The sequence below is a fragment of the Pelobates fuscus genome, chromosome 1 (genome assembly GCF_036172605.1).
Source record: "Pelobates fuscus isolate aPelFus1 chromosome 1, aPelFus1.pri, whole genome shotgun sequence".
Taxonomy (NCBI): domain Eukaryota; kingdom Metazoa; phylum Chordata; class Amphibia; order Anura; family Pelobatidae; genus Pelobates; species Pelobates fuscus.
The window spans coordinates 28155631-28177667 of record NC_086317.1 but is presented as its reverse complement, the minus strand read 5'-3'; the positions used below and the strand labels follow the sequence as shown (position 1 = coordinate 28177667).

At 42.5% G+C, this 22037-nt stretch overlaps 1 protein-coding gene across 1 annotated transcript in view; it reads left to right on the top strand.

Annotated features, from left to right (window-relative positions):
- Positions 1 to 2132: 2132 nt before the first annotated feature.
- Positions 2133 to 22037, top strand: part of FAM3B (FAM3 metabolism regulating signaling molecule B) — a 61890-nt gene continuing 41985 nt past the window's right edge. Inside the window, exon 1 of the mRNA XM_063442440.1 lies at positions 2133 to 2339. Coding sequence (XP_063298510.1) covers positions 2312 to 2339 — 28 coding nt within the window. The 5' untranslated portion in view covers positions 2133 to 2311. The remainder of the gene's footprint in view (positions 2340 to 22037) is intronic.

The following is a 22037-nucleotide window of genomic DNA, read 5'->3' as shown; positions in this document are numbered from 1 at the left end:
ATGTGGTGGAATCTCGGTAAAAATAAATTTAGTAGGCCGAGATTACCACGTGGCATGTGTACGTGCATATGCTGACGTATCGATCAGTTGGTTGCACGAGGCAAGATACGATCAGTAGTGTACGGAGCATGTGCAAGAATACAGGATGTAGTATTCCCCCTCCTCCATTGTGCTGGACAAGCCTTGCGGTCAAGCAGGAAGTTAATTCTTATTTGTATTGATTGGTCAAGAGAATGTGCGGGTGGAGCTTAATATGGGAGGAGTTATGTGCCTATATAAGGAGCCTGCACTATTGTCCGGGACTCAGAACTTGTGGTATTTTGGTGACGCTAGTCCCTCTGAGTCCCGATCCGTGATCCAATAAAGAATCTCTTCCTTCCTGAAGAAACCTGTGTCCATCTCTCTGTGCTTTGCTTCCGTCAGTTTCTCCGGTATCATCTGCATCATAATGCATCTTATTTACACAGACTGATTTCTGAACACATTTATTGTAGTTTAAAGACACATTACTGGGAGTATTATTGCTGTGGAGCTCTGTTTTACAATCAGACACACCAACAATATGGAGCCCCTAGAAAAGGCCGACAGATGGATTTGAGCCCAAAATAGGGACTGCACCTCCTAAATAGGACACTCGGCAGATACGTGAGAAGATGATTGGGCAGTTACAAATGATCGCTTAATGGGTAAATTCCCACTGTTTTTTTTGTGAATAGAAAGCTCTGGTATCCGCCTGATTACCCATAAAATGTCATAGGCGACCACCTAGCGCCAGGGCTCAGACAGAGGCCTAGTGCTCCTCCTGACAGGGCTGGACTGGTCCACCGTAATGGATCCCTTCAGAATCCAGCTGTGGTCATATGGGCGGTGGTGGGTCACTCGCATGTGATGGAGGGAAAAAGCTGCAGACCTACCTAAACAGGAGGTGTAATTGGCACAGCCCCAGGACACAGAGCCCCCAGGCCTTTACACTTTACTGCTGCTGGACATAAGCTGCAGCCAGGAACACAGAGAATACACAATGTATTATGATTAATAGACCTTATCCCTCCTGGGGGTTAAAGTTACTTTGACCCCTCTGTAAAACTGTTACAGAGATTATCCCTCTCCTGGCTGCAGGAGTAAAATGATTAACCAGTTGTGTTCCAGCAGCATCCCTATTCAATGTATAATCCCTGCATCATGTGGCTCATAAACTGCATATGCTTATCAGTTTTAGTACTGGTTTATTGACCTGCTACATTTTACTCCAACAGCCCTGATTAACCTTCTGCATTCCAGCGGTTAACCCCTTCAGTGTCTGCGTGTTTATATGCATGTCTACGTGCATTGGGGAGTTTGCATATTTGTTTTTGTATCCCTGTGTTAGTGTGTCTATGTTTTTTATATATGTTTGTCTATATATTAATGACTTTATATGTGTTCCTATCTGTATATAAGTGCATGGGTGTGTTTATATTTCTCTGAAGTGTTAAGTGTGAAAATGTCTTTATGTTGCCATTTAGAATTTGTTATAAACAGTAATATGAAATTTTCTTTTTTAGATTTTCCTCATCGCTCTAGGACAGGAGCAATGGACATTCAGAACCTATGAGGTGTTTTCAAAATTATTAGATTAAAGGAATATAATTTGTTGCATCCTTGATCAACCCATGTCCAAAGTGTCAAATACAAAATGTTTATTTATTTATCAATGGCAGTTCTATTTAGCCTTAAAAACAATATATAATTGTTGTCAGTTTGTGAGAACACTAAACCTGTAACATCAATATTAGCAAACACTTCCTAGTCTGACACAGTGATTGCTTTTTAACATGTAGGCGAATTGCAAATCAGATCCTAATCTCAACGCTTGGCAGTTAACAGTAAGATAATTAGCAACAAAAGGTCACGGAACCAAACCTGTTTGGCTTGTGTTTTTTTTTTTTTTTTTAGGATTCACCTTTCTTATATTAAAAATAACCTCACAAGAATAGGAGTGTCCCAAACTGGATCCACCGCTTAATTCACAACCAGAATGACAACTTCTCCCTGACAGCTGACCCCAGTCTATTGTCACCAAATGCATGTGTAAAAAAAGCAGTCAGACCTGTCACTCTGGGTGTGCGAAGCGAAACCTAGTAACAGATTCTTTGAGCATGCGTTCAGCATTCAGTAACAAGTTTCCATAGCATTCTGTGCTCTGTGCCTTGCACACCTGCTACTTCCCTACTCCTTTCCACTACGCTACGCTTGATGTCCCGGAGGAACTAACCATCCAACAATCTATTTGGATCTGACCATCTCTAACCAGGAGAGGACAACTGTAATCATGGTGAACTACAGGTTTCTGTCCAGCAGTAAGTCCTCCTTTATTATTATTATTATTATTATTATTACTGGTATTTATATAGCGCCAGCATATTCCGTAGCGCTTTGCAATATTATCAAAGGGGGAGATTTAACACTAAATGAGACAATTACAAAAACTTACAGGAGCAATAGATTGAAAAGGGGACTGCTCAAACGAGTTTACAGTCTATAAAAAATCTATATAAACTGCTTTCTACCGAGGGATTAGTAATAACTCTTTGCAGCTTCATGTATGGAGTTGTGTTTACTGTTGGGACTTGGGTGATCCAAAATGTAACTTTTAATCCATTAATGATCAAATGTTGCACTTTGCCGTTATCACATGTTTGTACCCTAAAGACGCAAGGCCAACATTAAATGATCTGCCGATTTAACATCTGCAGCTCTGTCCTGCCCTGTTTTTGCAAATGATTGTGTCATTTCATTTTAGAATATATTTCTTAAAAAAAAATTGTTATGGCGACATAGTCTTTTTTTTGTTTTTTTTTTATCTGTAATACTTGCATTGAATACGACTTTAAGTGCACTACTTTTAGTCTTTGGTAAATTCTTGGGAGGGGTTTTACAATGACCCTGGCGATTCTCTACTTTTAAAAATGAAAGATAGTAAAAGTGCTAAACAGGCATTCAAAAGGAGAAAAAAAAAATGGGTAAAACTGTCTCCTTAAGGAATAAATATGCAGGTATGTATGATATATTTATAAACACAATATTGTACAAATATATTCGATGATGAAGCTACACACTTAAGTGCTAGGGCCCCCAAAGCTGATCAGCACAAATAGATCGAGAATGCAAATAGAAGCTATAAGTGGAGCGCATAAGTGGATCATAATCACAAACCCATGGTGCAAATAAAGTGAACATATAAAAAGAAATATTAAATGTTGCTTGGATAGGGTTGCATGTAGAGTCCTATAGAAAAAAAAAAATAATAGTGTAGTATGTATAGCAAATGTACAAATATTTAAAAGATATGTAATAACAATTTTATATTCCAAAGAAAAATAAAAAAACAAATAGAAGGAACAACTGTACATCTGCTTACAGCAAGCATGTCCAACTTGCGGTCCGCGGGCCGCATGCGGCCCACAAGGGACATCTTGGCGGCCCGGCGATCCGCGAGTGCATGCTTAGTGTTAAAGCAGTGTCAGCGAGTGTGTGTGTGTGTCAGTGAGTGAGTTTGTGTCTGTCTGTCAGTGAGTGTGGGTCTGTATGTGTGTGTCTGTGTGTGTGTGTCAGTCAGTGAGTTAGTGTGTGTGTTGGTCAGTGTTGCATTGACTGTGACAGGATAGTGGAGTACCTGGAGGTACATGGAGGCAGGCAACGCCACGTCACATTCTGACATGACATCGACGTGCTCAACCCTCACCAGGTTTCAAGAAGTAGCAGAAGGATCCGATTTGGCACAGGGTGCGGACGGTGCAATTTGGGGTATACCAGAGGCCAGACTCCGGAGTCGCATACCGGCAGCGGCAATGTGAGTGGAGTCTGCTTGTTGGCTAAAGGGGGGTACTGGGATTTAGTAGAGGGGAGGACTGGGACTTAGTAGAGGGGGGTGCTGTGGTTTAGTAGAGGTTAATGCTGGAGTTTTTTTTCTGTACTTTTCAAAATAAACCTACGTTTCTATGAAATTTTAAGGTTTTGTTTTTTTTGCGGCCCACATAAACTCAAACCTTCTTTATGTGGCCCATGTTAGACTTTGAGCTTGACATGCTTGGCTTACAGGATGAAAGAAAGTGAGCATATGTGTGCCCTCTCTGCTCCTCGGTCAGCAAGCAGCTTAATTTGATAACAAACTCCCAGTGGAAGGTTTGCGGGATTCAAGCTCCGCCCACAGCGTGACGTCAGTGCGTTGTGTGTCTACGCGTTTCACCTTCCAGCTCCGTCGGTGAGTATCGGACACACACACATACACACCATGACACACAGACACACACCCACCATGACACAGACAGACACACACACATACACACCATGACACAGATAGACACATACCATGATGCACACAGACCATGCCACATACACACACAATGACACACAGACACACACCCACCATGACACAGACACATACCATGACACACACCCTGACAGACAGACACACACACACCATGCCACAGACACACACACACCATGACACAGACAGACACATACCATGACACACACACACACTGACAGCATAACACATATTACCTGTGGGTGACCGGCCAGGTCATGCAAGGCAGAGAGCTGGGTGTGATGGCGGCCGCTGGAGGAGCAGAGATGCAGTGGCGGATCCAGAGCCTGACCTCGGGAGGGGCACTTGCAGATTATTTAGAGAAATAATCCAGACACAATACCCACTACAGCTCAGTGTAGTGGTTATGGTGCCAGTACCCCCTCCCAGAGTAAGTAGTCAAACCGTTTAAGAACATTTTGACAACTTACATGAGGTCTGCTTGGAAATGGGGCTGTAGTAGGGAATAGGAGCAGGGGTGCAGTGTGTGTGTGTGTTTGTGTAAGAAGGACTGTGTGAGCAGTGTGTGTGTGTGTGTGTGTGTGTGTGAAAGTTGCAGTGTGTACGTGAGGACGGCAGTGTGTGTTAGGGGGGCAGTGTGTGTGTGTGTGTGCGTTGCAGTGTGAGTGGGGGCAATGTGTGTATGGGGGGAAGTTTGTGTGTATGAGGCGCCAATGTGTGTGTAGGGTGTGTGTGTGTATTGGGGGCAGTGTATGTGGGCAATGTATGTGTATGGGGGAAGTGTATGTGGGCAGTGTATGTGTGTGGGATCAGTAGTGTATGTGTATGGTGGGCAATGTGTGTATGGGGGCAGTGTATGTATGTGGGGCAATGTGTGTGTATGGGGGCAGTGTATGTATGTGTTTGTAGGGTGTGTGATAAGGATGTGGGGCTTTTTTTTAATGTTTTTTTTTAATTTGATAAAATGTTTTTTTTTTTTTTTAATATACATAATGTCCCCCCTCCCTTCTTACCTTTGTTTAGGGAGGAGGGGGACATTTCTCGATCCCTGGTGGTCCGGTGGGGAATTCCTGGTGGTCCATGTGGTGAGAGTGAACTCTAGCCCTGGTCTCCAGGGCTAGAGTTCACTCTCACGAGATCCGGAGCGTTGCCATGGCAACGCTCCATGGTCGCGAGAGAAGGACCTGGAGGAGCTGCAGACTGAGCTCCTCCAGGTCCTCTCTTTCTCCCTCCCCTGCCGGGGAGGGATGGCGGCCGCTGGAGGAGCAGGGATGGCGGCCACTGGAGGAGCAGGGATGGCGGCCGCTGGAGGAGCAGGGATGGCGGCCGCTGGAGGAACTTTTCTGGCGGCCGCAGGGGAAGCTGTGCTGTGTCTGCTCCCCCGCCCTCACGCGCTACTGAATGAGACCGGGGCCGGAATATGACATCATATTCCGGCCCCGGTCTCATTCAGTAGCGCGCTGGAGTGCAGACACAGCACAGCTTCCCCTGCGGCCGCCAGAAAAGTTCCTCCAGCGGCCGCCAGCATACCCACGTGTCTGCCCGGCCCCAGGTGCCGACGGCCCACCGGGAAATTTCCCGGTATCCCGGTGGGCCAGTCCGGCCCTGTCACTGAGGGAGCCTAAGACAATGCCATTTAGATGATACATTTTTGACCTGAAGGCCCACATGAGATGAAAGCTCTGTGAGCTGCTCTGGAGGAGGGGTACACCAAGCAAGATCCACCAGCAGAACAAGATGGACAGGGCTATTCACTAACGTGAGAATTCAAGGTGAATTCAAAGTGAACTTAAGGCCACCATTGCCAAGCTGAGAACATGTTGAATTAGATAATTTTTCAGTTTTGGTTATTTTTACCTGAAATTTTAGTAAATAACCCTGGGAATATTACAAAGCCAGGGTTAGAGGGTACCAGATTGCAAACACCCACTAAATACAGTGTCCACCAGCTGGAAACAGCAGTCTCTAGGCACAAATCCTTCTACACTCCACAAGCACGCAGAGAGGGCATGCAGTGTGACACAGGAGAATCGTATCTGAGACACACTTTCTTTTCTACTCTGCTAAATATAATTCATTTTTGTAAAGATGTTTTAGTAGAAACAATCAATAGGTGTGTGTTTTGCTTGTGTGTGTGTGTGTGTGTGTGTTTGTTTGTGTGTCCTTACCAAACACAATAAAACAGGATTAACTCTGAAACACAATGCCAGTCTGTGGTGATTTGCATGTCAAGCAGGGAACTCTGAGATAGTTGTGGAAACATGATTTCTAAAGTTTTCGTGCTGGAGGTTTTTTTTTTTTCCAAAGTCCAAGTTGAGATATGCACCTGATGCACGATGGTAATTTATATATGTATGACCAAAACTGGTATTGTGTAAAACTATTTTAGGACTGCAGCATGTGATATCATTTACTTTAACCCCTTAAGGACAGAGCTTCAGAAGCTTGTCTTTCACTTAATGACAACGGCATTTTTCGCATTTTTTGCTGTTTGTGTTCAACTGCAATTCGCATTTTACTAATTTATTGCACCGACGCATATTATATACCGTTCTTTAAAGGACAGAAAGGGCTTTAATTTGATGTAACATATATATACATAAATGCTTATTTATTATATAAAATACAGAAAAATGCAAAAAAAAAAAGAAAACGTTTGAGTTTTTTTTACAGTTTTTGCAATAATAATGTGTGCACAATTAGTGCAGGTTAAGGAAAGCAATTAAAAATAAATTCATTTAGTTGTTCTGATTTACAGAATATATAATGTGACTGGGATTTTAAGTTTTTTTTGGGTAGTTACAGGTCACAAAGCACAAGGAGTAAAATAAACTTTTAATGTGGAGCGATTTTAGAATTTGGTATGTTTGTCTTGTAAGCTTAATAGCCATAAAAGAAAACAAAAGTATATATTTATATAAAGTAGACACCACAGGCTATTTACCTAAGGCTGTTTTGACACTTTCTACGTAGCCATTTCACCGCCAACCTCTGCTAAATATTGGAGTAAAATGGTATTTTTGGGAGGTTTTGGCACACAAACTTATAACAAAGAACTTCTCATGTGTATTTTGTAAAGTTGGTGTGTGCTATTCCTGTACAAAGTTTTATTTTGTATTCAGTTACATCTTCTGAGTAAAATGACACCCCCATTGTATGTCTTTGGCACTATTTCGTGAAGCTACAGTGCCATATAGGAGACCTGTCAGTATTCACAGTCGAATTTTGAGAGACGGATTTAATGAGCCTATGCTTCCATTTGGGGTATTATAGTAGTTTGACTGTTAAAAAAAAACCCACAAAGGCCTACCATTTGTAAAAGTAGACACTCCAGAGTATCTCATAAGGTGCATATTGTGCCTTAACATACCCCCATTATTTCACCAATATATGACAAAGTATGTGGTAAAAAAATAATTTTGTGCATTTTTTACATACGGATTGCATTTTGGGCATTTTGTATATTTTATATGTGCCACTAAGTTCAAAACCCCCAAATTATGCTCAGCTAAGTCTTCTGAGTAAAAAGACACCCCCAATGAATGTCTTTGGCACTATTTTGTGAAGCTACAGTGCCATATAGGAGACCAAGCCATATCAGTTTTTACCGAACTTTGAATTTTGACGCTGGGCCTATGTGCAATTTCCAAGCATCTACGCAGGTTTTAAATTCAAACTACCCACAAAGGCCTACCATTTCTTAAAGAAGACACCCCAGGGTATTTCAAAAGGCATATTTAGAACCTTAGCGTGGGATAATTTTTCCGCTAGCGTGTACCAAGTGTAGTGGTAATAAGCGTTTTTTTTTGCCTTTTTGACACACAAAGTGAGTTTGCACAGTATATTTAGCAAACCTTATGTGTGCTACCACTGTATAATACTTCATATGTTGGTCAGCTATGTGGTCTGAGTACAGCAATACCCCCGTATGTACCTTTGTCAGGTATATGTGGATGTTGAAGGGGCACATTTGAGACGCAGCCATTCAGTTTTTTTTTTCTAACTTTGAAGTTTTATGCTGTGTCCATGTTCCAATTTGGAGTAGTTTAGATGGTTGGTTATTGAAACTTCCCCACAAACACATACTATTTATTAAAGAATACACCCTGGGGTAATTCAAAAGGCATATTTTGAACCTTGGCGTGGGATAATTTTTTCTCTAGTTTGTTCCAGGTGTAGTGGTAATGAGCGTTTTTAAATGTATTTTTTAAATTTTTAAAACTTTTTTTTACTTTTTAAAACTATTTTTTAAACTTTTGTTTTGCTTATTAATTTTTTAAAAGTTTCCTAAACTTTCGTAACATTTTTTTTACAGATTTAACATTTTTCTAAGCTGTGCTTTACTAGCAGTAAGCATCACTAACAGTAAATTCCCAATTTTCCCATAACTCCCACCTACCCCTTTTAGCAAAATATTTAATTATACAATATTTAAATTAGTTAATTAAATAAATTTAACCCCTGAGGGTTAAAAAATAAATAAAAGTTAATCGTCAGGGGTTAAAAAAAACTAGATCACAGTATAATGCTGTGATCTGTATTTTGATCACTGTAGGCAGTGATCGACTGGCAGAGAAGGGGTTAATTTTTATTTGTACTGGGTAAAGGGTTTATTTATTAAAAATTTTTTACTTAAACGTTATTAAAACTTTTTTTAACTTAATTTTTTTACTTTTTAAAGCTTATTTTAAAACTTTTTTTAACGTTAATGTTAACCCCTAGTTAACACTAAATCCCCCAATTCCCCAATAACTTCCACCCTCCCCAGCTAGCTAAATTTATAATTTTAAAATATTTAAATGAATAAAATACATTTAACCCCTGAGGGTTAAAAAAAAAAAATTAACCCTCAGGGGTTAAAAAAAAATCAGATCATAGTAAAATGTAATCCCTGCCAATTGATCACTGTAGTCAGTGATCAATTGGCAGGGAAGGGGTTAATGTTTTATTAAAATGGGTAAAGGGGGGTGGTATTTTAATTTAACTTTATTTTTTTTTTGACAGGGGGCAGGATCACTGATGATCCGTCTCCCTGCACTTCACAGTGAACCCGGAAGTGCAGGGAGGCGGAAGGTGAGTATACACAGCACATGTGCTCGCTCTGACATGCTGTCTAATACAGAGGCAGACCGGAGCACCATTAACCCCACGATCGCCGCGATTTTGGCGATCTGGGGTTAATTTTAACGGTCCGTCACTTGTCATTAAGGCAATCCCCTTGTCCGTCACTCGTCATTAAGGGGTTAAGACTTTAATGAATGTTATCTTTCATTCACGTGTAGAAAGGCAGGAAGTCAGTACAGCTTCCCCGGTTCGAGAACTTGTTCAATAATCTATACTAAACCTGTCATCAACGAGGAGATTTCCACCACAGACTATTTCACCAGTGTTGTCCTCATTGCAGTAAATTCAGTTACATGATCATATAACAAAATGAATACATTTAATTTGCTATATGTTTTGGCAACTTCAAGCTAAACACCGACATTTGTAAACTTAAGCTATTCCTTAATATTTGACATCATTACAATTAACGATGGACAAGTTTGATAATGTAATCACTTCAACCACAAAACCTCCCATTTTATCTTATCTATCTTATTAAACACATTATTTCGACTCACCCTTCCCTGTCTCTTGCCACCTACAAGCGTAACTAAAGAATAAAAGAGCAAAGTTCATCAAGTAATATAAATATATATAAAGCATCTCTACTAAATCGTGCATACAGATGGGCTTCCCTTGAGGTCTCTTCTTAGCAAACCCTCTGCTCTACATACATTCTCCTTTAATGCATTCAAACTCTTGCACGGTGTATTCAAACTTTTACAAATACACTGTCAGTCTCAATCCCCCACAGTGGCATGCCCCCTTCTCTGCCCCTTCACTATGTTTTAAGGTTCCTTCTTTCTAAACAGTTTTATCTCCTGCAAACCTCTTCTTGCACCTTGAACTCAGTTCTTTCACAATGCCTTTATCACAATTCAAAAGTCCAGCGGTAATCCTTGTAAAAACAAGCATCTAATGTAGATTAATCAAATTTGTAAAATGGCAAATAAACCTATTGATAAAATATAGACTAATTGCAACAAAATAGATGACAGTAAATTTATAACCAATAAGCGAGCGCAAAAACAATAATAGACCTAGAAAACAATCAATAAAAAAGAATATAACGTGATAAAGCAACTATACACAAAGAAAACTCCTCCAAATCAAAAATCAGTGTAAGCACTTAGTAGATAAGCCTATAATAACAATCATCAACGGTGCCTTAAAAATATGCATCAAAAGTCAAAGATAAAGTTCTGATTTAAAATCACTTAAATATAAAGTGTCCGTGGGGTGCTCGGTAATGAGGGTGGTCTGCTACAGTCCTGATTCAGTGTCACAAAATATCCATTTTCTCCAGTAACTGAAACTTTTGCCAAGTACCATAAAAGATACATAGGAATCCCTCTATAGTATAACACTGCTATTTATTCAGTATGCCCCCTTCTCTGTTAGGAAACCTTACATTAAAATATTGTGCTGCTTGTCTCCAAGGACATGATAAAATATATGTGAACAGTAGCTGGGTAGTGTTACCACTCTGTTCCCTCATATTGTGGGACCGGCTTGTGGCTTTGGCTGTCTTCCGGGCGTTGAGCCTCTTGATTCTGGCAGATTTGAAGTCCTATGCCACTAGCCAGGCCTTAAAAGTTACTTGCCACTGCAAGCCATATTATGCTCTCCTGGGGTGAATTTCTACTCACCAGGGATAACATTTTCACTTGCCATTGGGAATTGTAAACCTAGAAGTCGAGTAAAGTAAAAGTTATAGTTTACACAGGGCCACTATATGATAGAGATTTCTGTGGTCCACAGAGGGCAGTTAGTGGTCATTCTATACAGGTCAGGAAGGTGGCTTCTTAAAGCTTTCTTATACTGTATATGATACACAAATTTCCTATTTGGACAAGCAATCCTTGTTACAGATGCCAGCTTATAGATACATTACTTTTTTGTTAGACTTTTTTGTTAGACAAAATATGTTAAAAAATGTCAGCGCTACATACAAAACATATATATTTTACACATCCTTTATAGGCTGCCTTATTGTAAGGCTACCATATGTAGCGCTGACATTTTTTAACATATTTTTTCTAACGATATTCAGGGCAAGATCTTTAAGGAATTTTGCTTTATGTCTAGCTGCTTGGTTATATATTGTTAATATATTTTTATTTATTTATATTTATATTTACTTTTTAAGATTGCGCTCTCCTGTTTTTCAAAGCGTATTACTTTTTTGTATTGATTTCTGAACAGAACCAGTATGTTCTTTGTTGGCCGCCCTCCGAGGTTTTCTGTCGTGTACTCATGAATGTATACCTGAAATAAGAGATGCAAATATATTTCCAATAATTATGAAAATTACAATATTTCTGAATAAGATTTTGCTGTACTCTGAGGAGATTGGAAGGTTAACTTGTGACACTTTCAATAAATGCTTGCCGGTGAGGTATGCTTGGACACAATTTTATGTTTGGACTGGGCAACCTGGTCAGCAACTCAGTTGTGTCTCCATTAGTCATGGGGAGCGGGGCGTTTCTTTCTTTGTTACTCCATTAGTTGTTCCTTTTTTCTATATATTTTTTTCTCCTTCTAAACTGTTACACCCATATTATTTTTAGCTATGTTGTGGGTCTATGCCTAATCCACTTTTTTTACATTGCTGTTGATGATTTGAGATTATGGATTGTCATCTAATACTAGTGTGTTTAGATTTTCCTTTTTCTTCATGTATATACTGTCTTTCAGATCTGTTAAAAATGTAAAATTAAAGGTTCAGCCCTAATCAATTTGCGGGATGGACCAAGGTTTATGCTCTGTGCAAGGGTTATAGTTACTCTTAAAACTTAAAATATGTTTCAAGCTATAATCCCAGCATATTACTTTAATTGCCATGAATCACTTATTGCAGCGTTTCCCAAACCAGTCCTCAAGATCCACCAACAGTGCAGGTTTTGTTAGTATCTCCATTGGAATAAAACAGGGAAATACATAAATCCTGGACTGTTGGTGGGCCATGAGGACTTATTACATTTATAATAGATGGCCAAAAGAATGTTCATACCTCATAAGTGTATTTTCAACCATGCTTGTTACTTACATGTACACAAACCAAAGCACACGGGCATGTAATTTCGCAGCCCATAATAATGTGTATGTACAAAGTGAAGTACATACATAGAAGTTTTGTTAAGATTGGGGTGGTAGAATTCACATGAGCTGTTTGGAATCCTGACTGCAAATCCATGAAACACTTTTAGTGTCAATGTGGACTTTGAGTGAGGCCTCATCACCAATCATCGGTGTCTGCCATATATTAATGTAGCTACATCTAGTGGAGTTCCTTCCTAGAAGACTGGAGGCAGTTGTGGCATTAGAATGGAGGAGGGACATTAATGTCCATGATTTTGAAAAGTGGTAATCAGCATAATTTTGGCCTTGTGGTTTAGCTGTTATTAAATGAAAACAAATTCAGTGCTATATTAGAATATTTTTTTCTGTCATTCTTTGTTATTAGAGGCATTATCTAAGCACAAGAGTCATATTGAGAGTATTATTATTATTATTATTATTATTTCCACTTATATACAAACCGATTCTGTAGCGCTTTACAATATTATAAGAGGGGGGATTTAACTATAAATAGGACCATTACAAAAAACCTACAAGAACGATAAGTTGAAGATGATCCTGCTCAAACGAGCTTACAGTCTATAGGAGGTGGGGTATAAAACACAACAGGACATAGTGTACACATGCCTAGTGGAACATAAGTGAAAAAGGAGAGCATTTTTGGTTTGGTAGCCATATGAAAATAGACTCCTAAGAGAATCTGCTTCATATACTTTTTTAAGAAATAAGGAACATGCTGGATAACATATGCTAGCTATGCTGACCGGTCTAGTCAAAGGATAAAAGTTAAACTGTGATGCCAAAGGTGATTATCTAGCCATAAGAAACATTAGTAAGTAATGCTTCATGGCACACTAGGTAGCAAGAACTACTTATGTCATATAAGTGAGACACATGGTGATACAATGAGCTCTAGACCTGATGATTACCATAAAAATATAGTTGCTTGATATCATGCTAGCTGAAATTGCTTGAATTGTATCATCTGTAATGTGATAAAGCATTCTAAAACCCTACCACAGTAATAAAGGAAGACACTAATAGGACAAAAAAATAAAATGAGTTGGCAGATAGTTTTACAAAGAAAATGTTTTAAAGGGACTCTATAGTCTACATATAAAAGCAAGAAAGACAGGTCCCCCAGCCTTCCTTCTTGCTTTTATATGAACTTACATTTAATTAAAAAAAAATTTGAGGTGTTTTTATATTAAAAACTTACCTCCGTTCCAGCGCCGAGCTCCCAGCCAGGCCGCGCCCCCTTTTTCGTCAAAATGACGAAATTGCGGGGCTCAATAGGACGCTTCTCTGAGAGAAGCGTCAGGGCGATGTGGTGCGCATGCGCGGCTTCGCGCTGCACCAATCGCGTTCTTCATAGAGCGGCATTGACAGCCGCCCTATGAAGAACCTGAGCGCTTTACCGCGCATGTGCGCGGAATGCGCGTTCGCGAGCTGAGCTGTCTGACTGACAGCTCAGCTCGCTTTCTAAAACTATATCAATAAGGGGGGACCTACTGTCCCCCCCCGGCCCCCACCCCTGAGCGGCGGGTGGGGGCCCTAAAATTATCAATAAGGGGGGGGACCTACTGTCCCCCCCCGGCCCCCACCCCTGTGCGGCGGGTGGGGGCCCTAAAATAAAAAATAAGGGGGGGACCTACTGTCCCCCCCCCCGGCCCCCACCCCTGAGCGGTGGGTGGGGGCCCTAAAATTCACAATAGGGGGGGGACCTACTGTCCCCCCCGGCCCCCACCCCTGTGCGGCGGGTTGGGGCCCTAAAATAAAAAATAAGGGGGGGACCTACTGTCCCCCCCCCGGCCCCCACCCCTGAGCGGTGGGTGGGGGCCCTAAAATTCACAATAGGGAGGGGACCTACTGTCCCCCCCCCGGCCCCCACCCCTGTGCGGCGGGTTGGGGCCCTAAAATAAAAAATAAGGGGGGGACCTACTGTCCCCCCCCCGGCCCCCACCCCTGAGCGGTGGGTGGGGGCCCTAAAATTCACAATAGGGAGGGGACCTACTGTCCCCCCCCCGGCCCCCACCCCTGTGCGGCTGGTGGGGGCCCTAAAATTCACAATAGGGAGGGGACCTACTGTCCCCCCCCCGGCCCCCACCCCTGTCCCCCCACCCACCGCTCAGGGGTGGGGGCCTGGGGGGACAATAGGTCCCCCCCTTATTGATAATTTTAGGGCCCCCACCCGCCGCACAGGGGTGGGGGCCGGGGGGGGCAGTATGTCCCCCCCCCCTTATTTATTATTTTAGGGCCCCCACCCGCCGCACAGGGGTGGGGGCCGGGGGGGACAATAGGTCCCCCCTTATTGATAATTTTAGGGCCCCCACCCGCCGCACAGGGGTGGGGGCCGGGGGGGGGCAGTATGTCCCCACCTTATTTTTATTTTAAGGCCCCCACCCACCGCACAGGGGTGGGGGCCGGGGGGGGACAATAGGTCCCCCCTTATTGATAATTTTAGGGCCCCCACCCGCCGCACAGGGGTGGGGGCCGGGGGGGGGGCAGTATGTCCCCCCCTTATTTTTTATTTTAAGGCCCCCACCCACCGCACAGGGGTGGGGGCCGGGGGGGGACAATAGGTCCCCCCTTATTGATAATTTTAGGGCCCCCACCCGCCGCACAGGGGTGGGGGCCGGGGGGGCAGTATGTGCCCCCCTTATTTTTAGGGCCCCCACCCACCGCTCAGGGGTGGGGGCCGGGGGGGGAGGAGAGTAGGTCCCCCCCCCCCCCCCTTCAACCACTATTGTGGCCAGACAGCATCCCTGTGGGTTCGGGCTTCAGCTGTTAGCTGAAGCCACGCCCACAGCAGTGCTGACAGGCTGTCAGCACACAAAGCGCGTTCACAGTGCTTTGTGTGCTGATAGCCCGTCTGATGCATTCACCCAGAATGCATCGGACGAGAGGCCTTTTTAGGGCCTCTGAACTCGGAAGTCCCTCTGGTGGCCGTCTGATTGACTGCAACAAGAGGTGTTCCAAGCTTCCAATGTAAACACTGCATTTTCTCAGAAAATACAGTGCTTACAAGAAAAAGGCTCCGGGTAGCTGTAGCACTCACCTAAACAACCTCATTAAGCTGAAGTTGTTCAGGTGACTATAGTGTCCCTTTAATAAGCTTTCATAGAGTAAAATATGGACTCAAACGACAGTCCTCTCAGCATGTTTAGCTGATTCCCACAAGCGGCAATGCTGTTTCATGTCCAGGGAATGCCCCCCAATCCCAGGCCTGTGCGAGAGCCAGCATGGATGCCCAACAGACTCGAACACTTCTAGTGGCTAAGTTTATCCTCATCTGGGGGAGGACAGAGGGTTTAAATGGCAGTAGTCGCTGCTTCGGGTAATCTTCTATCCGTGTGGGTGATGCGAAGAGACCAAGCCTCCGGTGGCTCTCGGCCTATGCAGGCATGAAGGTGGAGGTTGCGTCTTCTTAATATTTTCACCCTGTCGGGGCCTTATCATTACTGGCTGTATGTCTCCCTGGTTTCCCTTTCACCATGTAGGCTGGTGCAACATATGGAATCGCATTGCAATTGCATATTTTGCACCAGAAGCGCTGCAGAACCCCATCAAGTCATGACAGGAAGGAAGCAGTGGAGCTGTGACTAGACCTCCGAGACCTCTGAGTGAAACGTGAAGTTGCAGGAAGGGCATCCGTCATTGTGGAGTTTCAATAAGCAGGTCAGTAGTAGGGTAAACCTTCCGGAGAGATGTCATATGACTTGTCCAGGAATCCTTGACCTGAGATGCATGCAGGATACAATGTGGTAGCAAGATGGCTTGGATAGACACCAAGTATTCAGCCAAATATGCAGGAGCTCAAGCACCATGTGTCTGAACAGGTTGAAGGTCATGCTCTGCCCCCCTTAGCATTTACTTATTATATTGAAATCTTCTTTAAACTAAAGTGTGTAAGCCTTGTCCCTCAAGTAAAGTTATTATGGCACATATGTCCCAACAACATTTTTAATGAAAAAAGAGGGACAATTTAATTTGGGTGTGTATCAGGCTGATTTCTAAACATATTTATTATAGTTAAAGACACATCACTGTGAGTATATTTTTTTGCTGTGGAGCTCTGTTATTTACTCAGACACACCAAAAATATGGAGCACCTAGAAAAGCGGTAGTGAAGGATAGTGAAGAGGGACAGAGGGATTTCAGCCGAAAATAGGGTCTGTCCCTCCGAAATAGGGATTATTGGGAGGTATATGGTAGAACTAAAGGTTGCATTAGAATTTCAAATTCCTTTTCATAATATTCACCATAATGAGTTACCCTATTTAAATGGACTTCCAGTCTTCTAGGAAGGCACTCCACTAAATGTAGCTACATTAATATATGGCAGACACAGATGACACTAACCAATAACATAAACTGATTTTTTCAAATTGTCTCTTTTAAAAACATTAGGAACCATATTAGCTTCATATAATACCAAACAGAGTGTAAAGTTTTTCTTTCATTTGAATTTCATACTTTTCTTTCAAATTATATTTACCGCATTTTTCCTGTAAAACCCTACTGTGGCGAAACCGACCTCGCCACGTGTTCTTGGAGGGGGCTGCTTGCCTGCCTCTTGCCTTTAGACTGTTCTTTTTCCCTGCAGAAAGGCTGGTTTGTGCCTTTCTGCGGACTGTTGAAGCCATGCTACCCCAGATAGCTATGCCATGGAGCCCAGCCGTATACTGAAAGACTGTATGAAAGACTTTGGCTCCATGGCGATTGAACTGTATGTATGGGATCTGAGCGCCATCCGGTAATAAAGTGCGCTCAGATCTAAGCTATCTGGGGATAGGTAGAATGTCTGTATTTTATGTAATAAATGTAACCTTGTGTATTTTATTGTATTTCTATGTCTTTTATTTTCCTTTATCTGCCATGTGGCTAATGGAGTTTTGCCTCTGTCCTTGGACATAATTGGATTACTTCTCAATTATCTCCAGGATAGAAGACTCTGTGGAACTGGTTTTGGGCAGAAAAGCCATGCTTCATTTGGTCACAACGGACTTTGATCTATCTTTTGAACCAATGGACCAATTTGGATGATTTTGACATATGTTTGTATTTGGAGTATGCTGCTTATGAAAATTTATGTTTTATGTTTGTGACATGTATATTTTAGAAGTTATAAATATTGTGTAAAAACTGTATTCCTCTGCCTGTAATAATGAGATTACCAATTGTGTTCAGTAATCATATCACAGGCAGAGGGGAGGATTTTGTGTGGGAGTGTCTGTGTGTATTGTACGGATTGATTGGTTGTTCTGTAATACCCTGTGGGCTGTACTGTGGTTGTGGATTGGGAATAAAAGAGACTGTATGTGCCAGGACAGTCAGATTCTGCTTAACCCTCAAAACGAAGTGTCGTCTCGTTATTGGGGGAATTGGATTGTATGCTGACTGCCAGGAGTATAACCCTTTTGCATGGTTTTCCTATTCGGCCGTTTCCAGGATTCGTAGAGTTTGCAGTTCAGGAGATTGGTGCTTACAGTTGCTGCCTGTGCATCTGGAAAGGGGAATATCGCCTAAACGGTTTTTAACCTTGGGTGAGCGAAACGGTCCGTTACACCTACCTTCTCTGAATATTATATGCGTTCCAGCTCCCCACACCCCTCTGTAACCTCAGGTCTACTTCTACCATTATAATTATAACATCTACTACAATACAATACAATAAGGAAAGACATTACAAGATGTTTTATAAGCAAACATCCATTTAACACCTGTCAATGATTAACACAATTGTTTTGCATATCCTTTTTATATGTAACAATGTAACTCCATTATGTGTGATAATGTTTCTTATGAGTTGCTTTTTTTGGGTCATTCTAAGTATCATAACTTTGCATGATTGTAGAGCTAGTATTTAATAGCTGTACATTACTTATGTCTGCTTCCACTGGTGCTGACCACCATTAAATGTTAACTGTTCAACAAACTAGACCTTATGTAAAAAATAAGGTGAGCTTTTTTGCTTATATTATCACTAAATTGGCAACTGAATAGTTTTGTTTAGCGACCTTCTACGACTTTGGTAGTTACCTACCTGACCCTGATCTAGCCTCAACTTACTTTTAGCAGCTTTTACCTGGATTTCCAGATTAATTCACTGAGCTCTTATTTCCGGACAGTGTGGCCTGGTGTGCGCTGTGATTAGGAAAAGTGACCAATCTCCTGTCCACTCTGGACTGTTGGAGGTTATCCCAGAGGGCCTGTATTAGAGACATCTGTTCAGGATGGCTGCTGACCATGTGCCCTTGTGGACTGCAGAGGAACAGTCCTCTTAGCAGAGGAATTTAACTTTCTTGGAGGCATATTACACTGTGCCTACAATTCAGAGACCCTCTTCACCAGTGCAAGAGCTCCTTCACATTACCTACTGTTGTAGCAACTACGTTCAGCAGTGTCTCCTTCCTGGGCCTCAAAGGACCACTCTAGGCACCCAGACCACTTCAGCTTAATGAAGTGGTCTGGGTGCCAGGTCCAGCTAGGGTTAACCCATTTTTTTTTATAAACATACCGGTAGCAGTTTCAGAGAAACTGCTATGTTTATTAATGGGTTAAGCCTTCCCCCAAATCCTCTAGTGGCTGTCTCATTGACAGCCGCTAGAGGCGCTTGCGTGATTCTCACTGTGAAAATCAAAGTGAGAGCACGCAAGCGTCCATAGGAAAGCATTGTAAATGCTTTCCTATGCAACCGGCTGAATGCGCGCGCAGCTCTTGCCGCGCGTGCGCATTCAGCTGACGGGGCGGAACGGAGGAGGATCGGAGGCAGAGAGCTCCCCGCCCAGCGCTGGAAAAAGGTAAGTTTTACCCCTTTTCCCCTTTCCAGAGCCGGGCGGGAGGGGGACCCTGAGGGTGGGGGCACCCTCAGGGCACTATAGTGCCAGGAAAACGAGTATGTTTTCCTGGCACTAGAGTGGTCCTTTAAGCCATGAGGGTTCGTTGTTCCCTGCTGTCACCAACACCTATGTCAAATGGGTGGGGTGTCAAATAACCTTCCTGAAAACATTGACTTGTGCACAGCAGTGGTTAGGGACTGTGAGTCAAAACTTTAGCCAAAGCTCCCTCAGTAATGGTGTAGGAGGGCCTCATTGTGACTCTCTGGTTCAACATTCTCTGCATACCTATATTATTATACTATAAACCACCTTTGTTGGATGCTTTCCTCAAACTAGGAATTGGCTAAGGTTAGCTTCATCCTACCTTGGATCAAGCTTTCCTGTCTGAAGACTTTAATATTTGATGTTCAGACTTTGCTGTATTTCACTAGCTTCCCTGGTGGTCTTACCTGTGATTGTTATCACTGTGAATAGTGATGATTGTTTCCTTATGTTTTGTAACAGAAATAAAGTTAGTGACTATGAAAAGACGCAAAACAATAATTCAAATACAGATTCTTTTTTTGTGTCCCCTCACATTAACACTGAAAAAACATATAACATATAAAACCCCCCAAAAAGTGATGTGATATAAAAAACCACCTCCTACTTAAATGTGAATCACTTATCATATAAAATATAATGGCAGGGAAATAACCTGCTTACACATACAGGCTATGAATATCTACTGGGTATATTATTTATGTTTTGTGTTCCACGCACTGTTTATTTCACCTGTTTATTTTATTATTATTATTTGTATTTTTTTTAAATGAGCAGATTTCTTATTCTTTACCTGTTGTAAGCATATACGTATGCATATATTGAACAGAACCATACATACATATATCTGCCCAATTCCCACCAGATATAAGACACTCAAGAGGTATGGCCGTTATAGCTTTCTATCAAAAAGACTCTGTAATTAGGCCCATCATAATCTTTAGCACCAGGCCCAATAAGCTCTTAGTATTGCCATAGTCCTTACTTGCCAGATTCCACGGGGAATTATTGTAAACTGCATATATAATACCTATAGAAATAGTTTATTTATTAGATGTATCTAAATGTAGAATACTAATACCATATATATAGATATAGGATGTTTTCATTGGTTAACGTTGTAACGGATCGCCTGGCACCCCGACCGGGTACCTCCGTTAATGGATGCTCCTAGTGCTTCCTGAGGACTCCAAGCACTCTGGCAGACACCATAATCACCGAATCCGAGAAACCTTTAAATTCTCCCAAGCGTATTAATGCTGTAGACCATTGAATAGGAACCATACGAATAGGCTTGTACTCCTAGCAGTCAACTGGAACAGCATGCAATAAATCCTTCCCCCAATAATGAGACGACACATCACTTTGAGGGTAAAACAGGAACTCTGGACTGGCTCATCCAGCCTGGCTTTTATTTCCAACTCACACATACAGGCCACACCCAGGGGGAGGCATAAAAGAACCAATGACATAGATGTTACCTCCCACACATCCCCTCCCCTTAGTGTGACACATAATCCCATTATGCATACAGTGTAAAATATACTTTTACACAACTTTCATAACTTTAAAACCATACATCACATTCACATAAAAATACATATCCACAATCAATCCATTCAGGGGAACAACATATTAAAAAATGGCATGAATCCGACCAGGGGTTCAAAAGTTACTAAAAGTATCTTTTGTTCCTTTCTGGCTGGCAGAAAAACATCCCCACAATGCACCCTGGTTTCCTCCCTTCTGCCCTGGAGTTAATTGGAGAAGTAATCCAATTACCCAGGACTAAAGGCAGACTCCATTAACCACATGGTTGCAAAACAACATAAAACACTTTAAAATACATAAAGTCACATTTACACATAACACACAGACATTTCACCTATCCCCAGATAGCTGGGATCTGCACGCACAAAACTACCGAATAGCGCACAGATCCTACTCACACAGTACAATTGCCATGGAGCTAAAGTCTTTCCCATAGTCTTTCATTATATGAATAGGCTCCATGGTATGGCTATCTGGGGTATCACATTCCCATAAAGTCTGGTCCATAGTCCAAAGGCAAGAGGCGGGCAATCAGCCCCCTCCAAGGACACGTGGCGAGGTCGGTTTCGCCACACTTCTCCCCTTTACCCCCCAGACTAACAGGGTACTTGACCTCCTGCCGGTCAGTGCCCTTGTTAGTCCAGCAGCCCACCCACAAGACAGAAACAGCAGAGCAGCCCACCCACAATAAACAGTTACTACACCTGGGTGAGGGAGAATCTTGTCCAGGTTCAGGTGCCTCACCACGGCTGTGTGGGGGACTGGTAGGCTGCCTTGGTAGGTTGCTGAGGGGGCAGAGACCAGCGGTACTCTGTCCTGTTGCCAGCACTACCACGGGAGTAGTCTTGTTGGAGCCTGGTTGCTGGAGACCGACTGTCTCCCCTTTAAATACACCGCTCTGCTGCTGGAGACCGACTGTCTCCCCTTGAGTTACACCGCTCTGCTGCTGGAGACCGACTGTCTCCCCTTGAGTTACACAGCTCTGCTGCTGGAGACCGACTGTCTCCCCTTTAGTTACACAGCTCTGCTGCTGGAGACAGACTGTCTCCCCTTTAAATACACCGCTCTGCTGCTGGAGACCGACTGTCTCCCCTTGAGTTACACCG